This window comes from Aquarana catesbeiana, linkage group LG09 (genome assembly GCF_042186555.1).
Source record: "Aquarana catesbeiana isolate 2022-GZ linkage group LG09, ASM4218655v1, whole genome shotgun sequence".
Classification (NCBI taxonomy): domain Eukaryota; kingdom Metazoa; phylum Chordata; class Amphibia; order Anura; family Ranidae; genus Aquarana; species Aquarana catesbeiana.
Genome location: NC_133332.1, coordinates 167,914,136 through 167,927,622, shown reverse-complemented (window position 1 = coordinate 167,927,622; position 13,487 = coordinate 167,914,136). Strand labels below are relative to the sequence as shown.

Sequence of the window (13,487 nt, the reverse complement as noted above, 5' to 3'; positions counted from 1 at the left end):
GGCTTGTATTAGCACCTTGATTACCACTAAATTATATGTCCAGCCAAAACTTTTCTTCCTTGCTTTGTATAGTTTAGGGAAGGATTAAACTCCTGTCAGATTTTTACTCTACATTCCCCACAGAGAGATTCCACCACACATGCTGTTGTGCTCACAACGTTTTACCAAACAAGAAGTGAAGTGAGTAAAGCCTGGTACACACTAATAGTTTTTTTTCTTTTAAACCCAAAAAACTGACACCTCCGGTTGGAGCCGCTGTACCAATGATCTGACGTTAGTACAATGATCTCCCCTGCTGAGCTGTTGCGTAATGATAGGGGGATGGCGCCCCTGCCAGAACTCTCCGGTCAGAGATCAGGAGCTGGTCAGCTGCTGGTTTTCCAGTATGGTCGTCCGACAGAAGCTGGCCAAACGTCCAGTAAAGAGCAGTAGCAGTAAAGACCCAACGGGAGATCTGTTCGTTCCCTAGTCTATCCAAAACTAAAGAAAAAGTTTTTGGATTCAAATACACATACAATTCAACTATATTCCATAAGCTTCACCTGCTTTGTATCACAGTGTGACACTTTTGCAGTTGCTTCTGTAGCATTGTAGAGACAGGAACATCAATAAAGATATCTCACAAGTCTATAAGGTATAATAAGCCAGCACATCATTTAAAGATCTACACAATAGTGAAATAACAGTTTTGGGAAGCGAAAGGGTTCCCCTAAAGTAATATACAATTTTGTTTATTTTAAAATTATGATTCTTGTTTACGTCTTAAGACATGCTAGCTAAATGTACATGCACATGTACAATTTTGCAGATAGCACTATGGTTAAGCATACATAGTAATGTTCTTTGTGGTATAAAAAGCACGTAGCCAGTGTAAAGAACATCAAACAGAAAATAATGTCTGTTCTGTGATAAGAACCACTTTAAAAAACATGCAGTACTCATCAAGCTGCATCAAGCTGGCAGGACAAGGGATTGTTTTGTAGTCCTATAGTAGAATAACTGCACTGGTAGCTGTGATATTTGTAGTGAATGTATTAGGAATAATAAAAATAAAAAAGTATAAGTGGTCATCTATTTACACAATTGTAGCCAAGAAGTGAAACATCCAGTCTGGGAAAGATCTTGGCAGTGATTCATTTTGGCACCAGAATTGTGTATTGGAAAAATACCCCTTGGCTTTGGACTCAAATCCAGCATATTGCTTTATTTTAGTCACCTTTGTCAGCATATGGGTAAACCACTGATGCATTTGAATCATTCGGCCTACGATCCAGCCATCCATATGACCTGGAGACTAAGCACTGCCAGCCAAGGACAGCTACAGTAAAGATCTTGTAACATAAAACAAGTATGTTTTCTAGTTGTGCAAAATGTATTGCTGAGTCCAGGAGTTCCACAAAGTCAGTGAAATTTGGCAATGAAATTAAGTTGTTGCCATTTCCTCTTCAAGACTTTAACCAGTTCATGTCCACACTATAGCCGAAAGACGGCTACAACGTGACTCTCTCGTTCTAGGAGGGCATCCATGAATGTCCTCCCAGAACCACACCCTCCGCTTGCCCCCAGCATGCCTTTGGGGCGTTCTGCGATTGTTGTGTCCAATCACAGCTGATCACATGTAAACAAACTTGCCGGTTATCGGCATTCCTTTCCTCATGCAGTAACCGGCAAGTGTGACAGGGGACATCTACAGAGATTATCAGTGCAGCCCCATCATTGCCAATCAGTGCCTACAGCTGAGGCACATTGTGAAAAAAGGCAACAAGTACATGTATATTTTCACTAATGAAGTGTGAGCAGTCCATTAAACTTTACCCATCTGTAAAATGCTGCTGAATGAGGCTGATTATCTTCTGTATGATTTCACACTCACCTAGGTTTTCTGTTACAGGTGCACTGTTTGTGAAGCTCCTGCCATGGTGATTGCCATTCACAGCCAAACCATTCAGATTCCTCCCTGTCCTCAAGGGTGGTCCTCTCTCTGGATTGGCTATTCATTCATGATGGTATGTTGTAAACCCTTTTCCTTTTAATTGTGTCACATCTAGTTTGAAATGTTTCTTCAATGTATTGTGATCATTTTGATATGTAAGTATGTTGCTAAATTTCAGCCTTAAAGTGGTTGTAAACCCTTACATATACCCAGTGAAGAGGATGGCCTGAGGTGATACACAGAGGTTAAACAAACCATCCTTCATAAGTTATGCCTGTCTACTTGCAGATCTCTCTTCTCTGCAGCTGTTCAAATGGCTGAATTTATAAAGCTTCTCTGAGCTGTCAGAAAAAAAGGGTGGAGAGCTCAAATTACACTCTGCAATGCTCAGTGAGGAGAGCCCTGAGGGCTGAATGGAGGGAAGAGACACACCCTCCATCTACACAGCTCACAAAAACAGAGCTGAGGCTGTCAATAAGCTGGACATCCCTCCCCTATCACTTTTTTACTCTTAGTGTCAGGAAAACTTGTCAGAAGTGACTCATGCTGATCGCAGAGGAACAAAGCAGCAGACCGAAATGACACTTAATGCTCCTAATTGAGACAAGTACCCATTATAGAGGGATATGATTTTTTGATATTTCATGGCTGAGGTTTACAGCCACTTTAAAGTGAACCTGTGTTTTGCCCACACAGGACAGTGGAAGAGGTATACTTTTATGTTCCTCCCTCCTACAGGAAATACCTTCCTTTGGCTCCCCTGGCACTTCAGTCACCCACTGGAACTGAGATAAGGAAGCTCTGTGGAAGCTCCAAGTTGCACTAGTAGAAGCACTGGTGCTTAGTAAATGCCACTTAGCAGTAACATGGGTCAGCTGTTCCTCCATACCCAGAAGAGCAGGGTATTTCTTAGTCGTACAATGCAGGGAACAGGGTATTTAGTCTTACATCATTGGTTATATGCAGCTACCTTCATATGATTGGACACTAGCAAAAGAAAAATTTCCATTTAACTTCAGATTTTTTCTAGTGTTCTTGGTGATAGACCTTTTCTCTGCTGTGTGAAGCTTACCTTTATAGATGATACTCCTATCAAGATTCCTGGCTGCACCATAGCTACTGTGGCCCGTTTGGTAGCTTCTAGATAAAATGACTCCTCCTCTGAGCCTTGGAAGACCATACCCAGACCCCACTTGGATGAAGATGCAGGCCCTGCTCTTAATGTTGCTTCAGGCACTGGATCCTGTGCAGGTGCTCACCTTGCCATCTGGTGCAAATTGTTGAGTTAGCTGCAGGGTGCTAAACAGGTCCATGGCTGTGGTCTGCCAGCAATGGAGCCCTTTCCCCGAAGACCACTTAGTGGTATGCCCACTGTGGGTGATGAAGCCAGGATAGGCTCGCATCTCCTGTATCCTGACCAAAAGAGAAGTCCTCTGCCATGGTGAGTACAGGGCTTGCACCCTTTAAGTCTTCCCCAGTGTGCTCAAGTTGGTCTTGATGGAGTGCAGGCCTGCGACACTTTGACTGGAGTGTTCCAGTCATATTTCAGTCACTGGCTATTTAAATTTGGAGCCATTTTTTCTATGCCGTTTTTCCTTCAGTGGACACTCATTCTTTCAGTCGGCAGCAGTGACCAAAGCTCCCTCCATAATATAGTACAGTGATCCCTGGATCCCTACAGCCTACAGTGCCTGGCACAGAATGCTAAACCCTTCAATCTCCACAGCAGCAGCGGTCATGAGTACCTCTCAGGAGACACTTTACACTGCACATGGAAGATCACAAGTGCAAGGTTAAGGGTTCAGATGGCCTTGCTAACCCAGACTTATCACATGCTTTGGGGAAAGGGTGGTCAGTCTATCTCTACAGGGCCTAGTAGCCCCTGTTTGGATATTAATTCCCTGTCTTCTTCTGGGTATTCCACTGGCCCTTCAGTCAGTCATCCTTCCTCCTACATATCAAGGTATAAATCTTATGCCACGATGTTTCATGGGCTTCTTTTCAATCCTATTAGAGGCCTTAGATAATAGGGGTTATGAGTGAGTTCCTTCAGTCTCCCCTCCTGTGTCAATTTTAGACATTGCCCTGGCTGCAGACACTACGCCTGAAAAGGGGGTAGATGAAGATGATCTCAATTCTGCTTGGGCTCTACCACACTGGTGGCTGGGGGGGGGGGGGGGGGGGGCAGTAAAAATAGGTCGCTGACCTGCGGTTTTATCGTCCCCTGGTCGCCCACCAGAATTCTAACATGTTTGGCTTGCATAGCAGCGTGGTCCTGCAATACAAAATTGCCACTGCAATTTAAAAAAAATGACAAAACAAAAAAATGCATCAGGAGGCATCAGTAGAGACCTCTGAACACCTGAAGCCTCTGCTATACTGCTCTTTGAAAAGCTATCCACGGCAGAACACTTTTCATAGTTAGTAAGTGTTACCACCATTGTGAAAAACCCCTTTCTATGACTCGACTGAAATTTCATCCAAGTTTAAAGATACCATTGCTATCTTTATTGAAGCTTTACACTCCTGTTTAACATTAGATCAGACAGAGTCTGCTCATCTCCAGTCAATTTTCCAGTCAATTCACTCTTAGACCTTTCCTGTATGGTGACTGGCCTCACCCTGAGATGGTAATTGCTCCTCCAAAACATTTTGTTAAGGAATATCCTATGAAGGAGAGCTTCCCAAAAAAATGGGTGTTCCAGAGTTTCATTTCCAGGGGCTACAAACTGGAGTTTTGCACTCTGCCTCCTACATGCTTAAATGCTCAAAATGGCCACTCTTCCCACAAAAATGAGTGATTCTTCTCACTACTCTTCAGCAGGTTCTCACACTGGGGGTCATTGACCCTGTCCTCAGCGAGGAATGCTTTCAAGGTTTATACTTAAAACTGTTTACAGTTTCCAAGCCAAATGGAGGAGTTCGACCCATTCTAGATCTGAAAATTCATCACTTGCGGGTTCAAATGTTCTACGTGGAATTGGCCATGTCAGCCATTGCCTTCCTCCTTTTGGGGAATTTCTGGCTTCAGTAGACAGTCAGGATGCTTACTTTCACATTCCCATCCTTTCTCCTCATCAATTCTACCTGTGGGGTTGATTTAATAAACCTGGAGAGTGCAAAATCTGGTGCACCTGTGCATGGTAGCTAATCAGCTTCTAACTTTAGCTTGTTCAATTAATCTTTGACAAAAACAAAACAAAACTGGAAGCCGATTGGTTTCTATGCAGAGCTGCATCAGATTTTGTACTCCAGTTTTAGTTAATCAACCCCTGTGTGTCTTGCAGTGCATTACCAATTTTTCATCCTTCCTTTTGGCCTATTCACAGCCTCCTTGGGGGGCTTACCAAGGTGCTTGCCCCAGTCCTATCTCTGCTTTGTTCCCAGAGGATACATGTGGGTTATCTGGATGGCCTCCTGCTAAGAGGATCAGTCCTCCCTTTGCCTGCTAACTAGTGTGCAGCAGATAGTACACATTTTGCATAACTTTGATTGGATCTTCAACCCTTGGAAGTCGTTGCTGGAACCAACCCTCCAATTAGAGAACCTGGGCCTGACATGGAATAAGTACCTACCCAAGACTTTCTGCCTCTGTGCAAAATTCTGTCCCTTCGCTCTCAGTTCTGGGCTCTTCTGTCTTAGGGTCAACCCTTGTGTTATGTTCTTACGAGGTTCTTGGACCTGATAGTAGCCTCTTTCAAGGCAGTGCGATACATCCAGTTCTATTCTGGAGTGTTGTAACTCAGACCAAAAAACAGAGAAAGAACAGGCTTTTGAAACATGAAACAAATGATGTATAAAATCAAAATGTTTCCTTATTTGTACAAACATGATATAAATAAAAATATTTTTTAAGATCCCATAATACTGTATAAAACACATATTTCTATAAAGCCCTAACAGCAATAAATCCCATTATTGAGATCTTCCTGACTGTCACTGCCTAGCAAATAATTCAGTCCTTGATTCGTACCTGCAGGGGGTCTAGGGTCTAATAGTATACTACATTAAGGGAGTGCAGTAAGCTCAATATCACCCCACAATAGTGCAACTCAACATTCTGGCAGCAAGGGACAAGCAGACTCAGACAGTTCCTTGGACTGCACCTTTTGTGTCTGACCTACAAAGGCTATACTCTTTTTGACATGTTGGATTTCCAACAGGGTGTTATAGTCAGAGAAACCCTTTTCCCCAAAGATGTGGAAGGTTCTCATGATGGATGCCAGTCTGTCCAGCTGGGGTGTCCTGCCCTCCAGCTGCCCTCTTGGTGCAAGGGCCTTGATTGTCAGAGAATGCTTAACTTCCCAGCAACATCCTGGAACTCAGGCTGATTTGGTTGTCTTTTTATTGCTGGAGCGATCATTGTAAGGTCACTCATCAGGAATCCAGTCAGAAAATGCCACAAATGTGGACCACATCAACCATCAAGGAGGCACCAGAGACTCCACTCAAAAGGAAGTGGACTTGATCCTCACTTGGGCAGAACTTTATGTTCTGGCCCTGTCTGCTGTCCACATCCTAGGTGTAGAAAATTGACAGGTGGACATGCTCAATTATCAATGTTAGGATCTGGGAGGGGCCAGGAGCACTAAAAAGGGACCCGAGAAGAGGAGGATTTGAGCTGCTCTGTGCAAAACCACTGCACAGAGCAGGTAAATATAACATGTTTGCTGTTTTTAACAAAAAAAAGTCTTTAGTATCACTTTAATGGCTTGGCTGTTGAAGCTCAGGTCCTGGGGAACATGAGTTTATGAGATTCAGTTATCCCTGAAGGTGACTTCTCAGAAAGTCTTCCATCACGCCTGAAAGGCCTATCTTATGTCTTGCAAGGCTAGGAAGTTCCATCTTAGCAAATACTCTGTGGCACACAGCCTGTCCTTTCTATAGTCTGACCTAAATCATCTAGTCTTGAGTACCATCTGCAGACATTCAGTTTCAGAGACCATTGGCCTCTTCTAGCTAATGTTCAGGGTGTCGCACACATCTCTCTTCCTACTGTTTCTTACTGTTTCTTGAAGTACAGTACAGGACACAGGTCCCTCTTTTCTGCTTGCAACATAACTGAGGCTAGCTCAGAGGGGTTATATAGGGGGATGTTCCCGCAGCTTTTTCATTTTGCCAGTGTGCAGTCATCTGAAAGTATCTGAAAGTACCGATGGTTTAAGACTGACCCCCACTAACAGCTGGGAACCAACTAACATGCTTTCTGATCATGTGATCACTAAGATAGCTATTACATGGTGATCTTGTGATGTTTATTAGTAAACGAAACATCTCTTACCTTAACTTGTCATTCTATTTCTATCTGTACGTGCAGTGTTTTTAAAATAATAACTTTATACATGTTTGTCTATTAATCAACCTGTAATGAGAAATAATTCAGAGGATTATTCGTTGTACAAAATAAAAGCCTTATATGTCCTTAAAAACAATGTACATGTATTATTTAGGTAGGCTATATTGTCCAATTAACTATTGCATACTGACACTGCTAAAATTGGTCTGGGCATCTATGCACCAGTGACCTCTGGTCGTGATGGGTTAAAAGCCATTTTAAACACAAACCAAAATGAAAGCACTATTTAAAGATAATATTAAAAGAAAAATGTAACTAACTGAAAAATGTGGTATATACTGTAAACTGTATACGTGTTATGTTTTTATTACTGCTGTTTTTTGGTGGAATAAAGCCATCTATGTGTCTGTGGCCTAAGCGTAGTCTGAATAAGCAGTGAATACATGCAGTTATTTTTTAATTAATTTCATTAATTTTTATCCATTTTTATACCCTGTCCTAGCATACAAGTGCAGGTTCAGAAGGCTCAGGACAAGCTTTAGCATCTCCTGGATCATGTTTAGAGGAATTCCGCTCTGCTCCTTTCATTGAATGTCACGGCCGTGGTACTTGCAATTACTATGCCAACTCTTACAGTTTCTGGCTAGCTACTGTGGACCTTTCTGAAATGTTTAGGTAAGTTAATTCCATTAACATATTGTTACAGACTTAACTCTGGAAGTATAGGCTGCTTCCCTTATTTCTGTGATAGTTCTTGTTAACGGGGTGTGTGCTTATCAAGCACAACTGAAATGCATCCTTTGCTAGGATATATTTAGTGGTCTGGTGACTGAGAGTAATATTCAGCAGCAGCAAGATGTGTTCAGAAAGCACAGATACACATAATAAATGAAGTAGAAGCAGATAGATCCTTGCACAGCGGGTCTTAAGGAACAACTTTCTCTTCAGAAAGGTGAACAGTGAGCAGTGCAGTTTTTGACATCATCAAATCAACTAGCAATCAAAGGCAGTATTGTCTTAGATAATATATGTCAAACACAACGCCTGCAGGTCAAATGCGGCCCGCTAGGCCTTGTCATGTGGCCCTCGCACTCATGTGGCCCTCGCACACACACACTTTTACCACCGAAACATGGCAGAACTCCATTCCCACACCTCTGGCTCTCGCCCTCCGCTCCCTACTGTCACTTGTAAACACTGAAGCCTTCTGTGTCTGTAAGGGACAGCTTTGCTCTCAGCGGCTCCCGGATGTAACAAATCCCTGCATGCACTCACGACAGGGACAGCTCTACAGAGAGAGAGATCAATCTCTCTGCAAGGCGAGACAGAGCAGCCTACACAGGAAGGTACTAGGGCTGGGCCAGGTAGGAGAGAGAAGAAATGCGAGGAAGCTTTGGGGGGGTTGGAGTCGGGGGTTGCACACTGTGCACTGTACAAAGCATACCTCTAACCTCTGCATTATGTATGTAGAACACTCCGGAACCCTGCACTCTTTGTTTAGGGCACCCCTATACCTCACACTCTGTATGTAGTGCACTCCCAAATGCTGCACTTTGTATGTAGCGGAATCCTGATCTCTGTACACACTCCTGAACCCTGCACCCTGTATGTAGCGCACCCCAGATACAACTGGCCCTTTGAAGGCAACCGTACTGCTGATGAGGCCCGCGATAAGGTTGAGTTTGACATCTCTCCCATAGATGATATCACACTGCAGATGTACAGCTATGAGACATAGACACAGGCATGCCTAGGAAAGTGCACTGCTGTTTTCAGGGGGAATTCAAGAAAAGGGTACATATTTAAGCGATAGGTTTTATGCAGGATTAAAACTTCTAGATGTTCCCTATAGAATAGCAAGTCTTTACTTTTTGAGCTTGAGTCCACTTTAAAAATTACACTTATCATTCTTGCATTTATACCCACAAGCGAGTAAAGTTAGCATCCCTAGAGTACTGGAACAAACTTTTTATTTCCCAATAAGTTTTTATTGGGTTTTATGTATAAGTACAAATGATGTTCAATAAACAAAATATCAAAATCAAACAGAACAGTCTGTAAAGCTGTGGCTAGAATACATCAGATACCACAAAAGTGAATAGATCATACAGGTTGCAATCGAACAAAGGTGCATGGTACAAAGAGATGGAATGATCATAACGACATAACTACTGTCAAGCATTAATCCAAGATGACCAAGGTTGCCATAATCTCTCAAACTTTTCTAATACACCAGCACATAATGAAAGCTTTTTTTCATACTCATAAGTAAGGTTGACAGACCTTAGACAGGTTAGGCGCTTTGTCTTTTTTCTAATATCTGGTTATTACCATTGTAGATGCTAACAATATGTGAGCAATTACTAAACGAAAAGTGGGTGGAAAGTTTCCGATTTCCAGGTTTAATAGGGTTAAAGCTGGATTAGGTGACGTAAGTATACCAGTGACGGAAGAAATTAGGCCAAATACTTATTTCTAAAAAGGACTTTTACAGGACCATAGAGTGTGATAGAGGTTATCTACTTGCCCACAGTTGCACCAGCACAGAGGTGATTGGGAAGTATAGAACTGTGCCACCCTGTATAGCGTAAGGTACCATTGAGAAATGAATTTTTGAGAGCTCCCAATGATATTTACATCATGAAATACCATAGGTACAGTAAACTTAAACGATTGGAGCCACCATTTTCTGCAGGTCGTCCTCCCATTGTAGAATAGGGCCAGACTTGCAGAATGTGATTTTGCAATACCGAGCATTATAAAAAGGGAGATGCCTTTAGGAATGGATGATGGAGATTCATAATAAGTGAGTATCAAGGAGGGAATCTCGATCACTGGGATAGGTTAATTCCCCAAAAATTTGCTTATTCGAATATATAAGTAGAGTTCAGAAGAGGATATGTTGTATTAATCAGAAAATGCAGATAAATATTTAACCAAACCGTTGTCTAGGATATCCTCCACCCATTATATATTACAATCATACCACTTCTGAACAGAAATATATGGAATAAGAACTTCCAATACTTTAAGTGGTAAACGTAGTTGGGACTAAGAGGGATCCCCCGGATGAGCCAGCAAGGCCCTCCATGCTATAACAGAGGCTTGTACTGTAATAGGTAGGTTGCTCAACTGGGGGGCTCTCCAACAGTCAGCCATGAGGAGTGTGGGAAGGTGTTGTACTTTCGTTATTGCTGCTTCCAACTGGACCCAGCATATGTCAGGGGACGAAGTAAACAATTGTGTTGCCAAGTAGTAATCCTTCAATTCAACCATGCCAAACCCTCCAACTTTTTTATGTTTGATCATATGAGCCCACGAACATCTAGGACGTTTGTTTTGCCAGATATATTTTCTAAGGAGACCAGTAAAAGATGTTAGATAAGAGGAAGGGAGTGGGATGGATAGTGTACAAAAGATATACAGAATCTGTGGGAACACCATCATCTTAAATGCAGCTAGTCCGCCTGCCTATGACAGTTCTTTATAGGACGAATGGGACAATTCCTTTTGTAGTTTCGCTAATAAAGGTTTATAGTTTGCCTCGGCTAATGATGAGACAGATGGAAAGTCTAAGGGAACGCTTGTTTAATCATGGTCTTGAACTAAAATATTCCATAGCTCCGTGCATAGTTTATGCAGTAAATCGGAAATTTGGGAAGTAGTGCCTGATTTGTTTTGGATCTCTAGGAGATGAATTTTCTGGAGCATTTTGGTGAGGGAGGCTTGGTATTGCTGGAACAAAACTTTTGACAAGTTTAATGTAAAATTGCTGGGAAATTCCTCCTAGGACATCTGAGAGTTAGCTTATTGGTCTTCCAATGGACTTGCTCCCACTGAAAATACATGGAGCTGTTCCTCCAGGAGGATTCCAGGGATGATCATATAATGTTTTTGCTTTAGCCAACGATACCTCATCTTTGAGCAAAAACACATTTCTTTGAAAAAGCTTGCTGCTTCTGCTTGAACCCATCACTCTTGTTCTTTTGATTGCGACCACATAACGCATATAGAAGAGAGGGGCATTAGATGACTGGCAAAATACACACCTCATTCACAAACTTTGTAAGAGTCGTTGGGGACAAATAGACAGAAAACATTGATAATATGCAGTCTGATCAGTTGATGAATATATCAAGTGCAGCAGTGGTAATAAGTGTTAACATAAAATGTGTTTAACTGAAATTTTTTCCCCCTCCCATTTCCAGTAAACCTCAGTCTGAAACACTTAAAGCTGGCGACTTGAGAACACGCATCAGTCGATGCCAAGTATGTATGAAGAGGACGTAACGTTTTGGAGAACTGGCTACCTGTGGAAGAAAGCTTAGGTCGGAATTGTCCTCTGTGACAATGGTGCTACTGTGTAGATAAAGTAAAAACCAGATACTGTTTTAAATAAATTCAAATGTACCTCACCAAAGTGCCATATTGAGGATTGTCTGGTGCATTTTGACGAACGGACTGAGAAAAAGATTAACCTCTGCTGAGAGAGAAACCTGAGTTTTCGCAAAGGATCACATGAAGTTTTTTTCCCAGTACCAAAATGGCACTTTTTAAATCAGCTACACGAAGAAACGCACTGAGTATGTTTAAAATAACGAGGCTGCAGTTTTGGAAAACATTTTTTCATGGTGCTACTAACCCTTCCATACCCTGGGTTTCAAAATATAAAAAATGCTAAGCTTATTTCTCTTTGTAAGTAATGAAATGTGTATATTGTGTAAAACACGTTTTTTTTTAGTTTGTCAATGAAATAATTAGGGAAAATACAAGGATAAAATCATGTTTTACAATGTCACAAATTTGTATGAACCATCTTAGTAATTCAGCAGTATTTGCAAGAATTATAACTTTCTAACTCTTTTATATGAGAATACTACTGATTTTATAGCTTGCATTTTCCCCACTTGTTCAATTGGATTTTTAGCAATGTATGATAAGTATGTCTGTGACCATGCCGATTTGATTGTTTATACTGTCGCTGTGCAATTCAGTTTTATTTGGGTAATTTTTTTTTTTTTTTAACGTTTTGTTTTTTTGTACACTGAACACAAGGTATAACTAGCCATATTCTTTATAGCATTTAAATAAGACAAACACACACAAAAGACGTGCTTAATATGTTAGTTTAACTGTCAGAAGCAGCCTTTTCAGGAATCACCAAAGTATTTACACCTATAAAAAAGCGTTGTCATGTATCTTGAATCTAGCGTGGATGAAATAAAGAGAGAATGGCTATATCAGTATTTTACTTCTGGTCTTTCTGTGAGAAGGATTTAAAGCATTTCACTTCCCAAGGATATATAAGACTATTAAAAATTTTATTTGCAACAGTGTATACACTATTTTGTATAGATCCGCTATGTTTAATAAAGATTATTTTTGCGCTTATATGTTATGTGACACAATAAAGATTTTGTTACATAGTATCGATAAACATTTGAACTGTTTTCAAAATGTCTAGCTTTTATTCAGCAGAGTTTATGCCAGTGTCCTTTGTAGGCTTGTGAGCAGCTCAAAAATATAACAGAACTGTTCATTTCCATGAGATAATATCAATTATGCAACTTTTACTCGGCTACATCCAAATGGGAAATGTTTAAAGTGGATCTAAACTCAAAAACTAAAAATCCCATTTAATCTTTGAAGCGACTTTTATAAAATAAAAATGAAAAAAATATATAAAAAAAAAAACTTCCTAGAAAAGAACCAGAATCTCCAGCATCCAACACACTTGCATCCCCAACTGTGCATGGTGATTCCACCCTCTGGCAACTATTTCACAGCTTTGTCTGTAGGACAGGCAGATATTACCCACTTTACCTCTCACACCCCCTATGGACCAAAGGAATGTTAACATTTCTGCTATCAACCTGTTTATTCAGCAATAACTTTTTTTGTTAAACAAACAATGCCTTCTATTCATGATAATGACTTGGTAAAATATTTTTAATATTATGATATTTTTATTGCAATCCTTAGACAAAAAAGTAACAAAGCTAAAATAATGCATTTTTTACTAGTATTTAAAATGGTCTTACTGTAGATTAAAAGTATACATTTTTATTATATAATTTGTCTTGTTTAAAATGAAACTAAAATTATGATTATGGTACAAAGCATTGCAAAGTTATTTACAAATGAAATAAAGGTTTTTTTTTTTTCAATTTTGTACTTTTTTAAATTTGACACAAAAAATGAACAAAGTAAAAAACAAAAGTTTGAATATTAATGGTTAAAAAAACAAAAAAATCAGCA

General features: G+C 40.6%; 1 protein-coding gene across 2 annotated transcripts in view; it reads left to right on the top strand.

The window, feature by feature from the left end:
* The window catches only part of COL4A5 (collagen type IV alpha 5 chain), a 233,341-nt gene extending 220,866 nt beyond the window's left edge, over positions 1–12,475 (top strand). For both annotated transcript variants that reach the window (XM_073599381.1, XM_073599380.1), the window contains 3 exons: positions 1,892–2,006; positions 7,732–7,904; positions 11,438–12,475. In XM_073599381.1, coding sequence (XP_073455482.1) covers positions 1,892–2,006; positions 7,732–7,904; positions 11,438–11,519 — 370 coding nt within the window. In that variant the 3' untranslated portion in view covers positions 11,520–12,475. The remainder of the gene's footprint in view (positions 1–1,891; positions 2,007–7,731; positions 7,905–11,437) is intronic.
* The last annotated feature ends 1,012 nt before the right edge of the window (positions 12,476–13,487 follow it).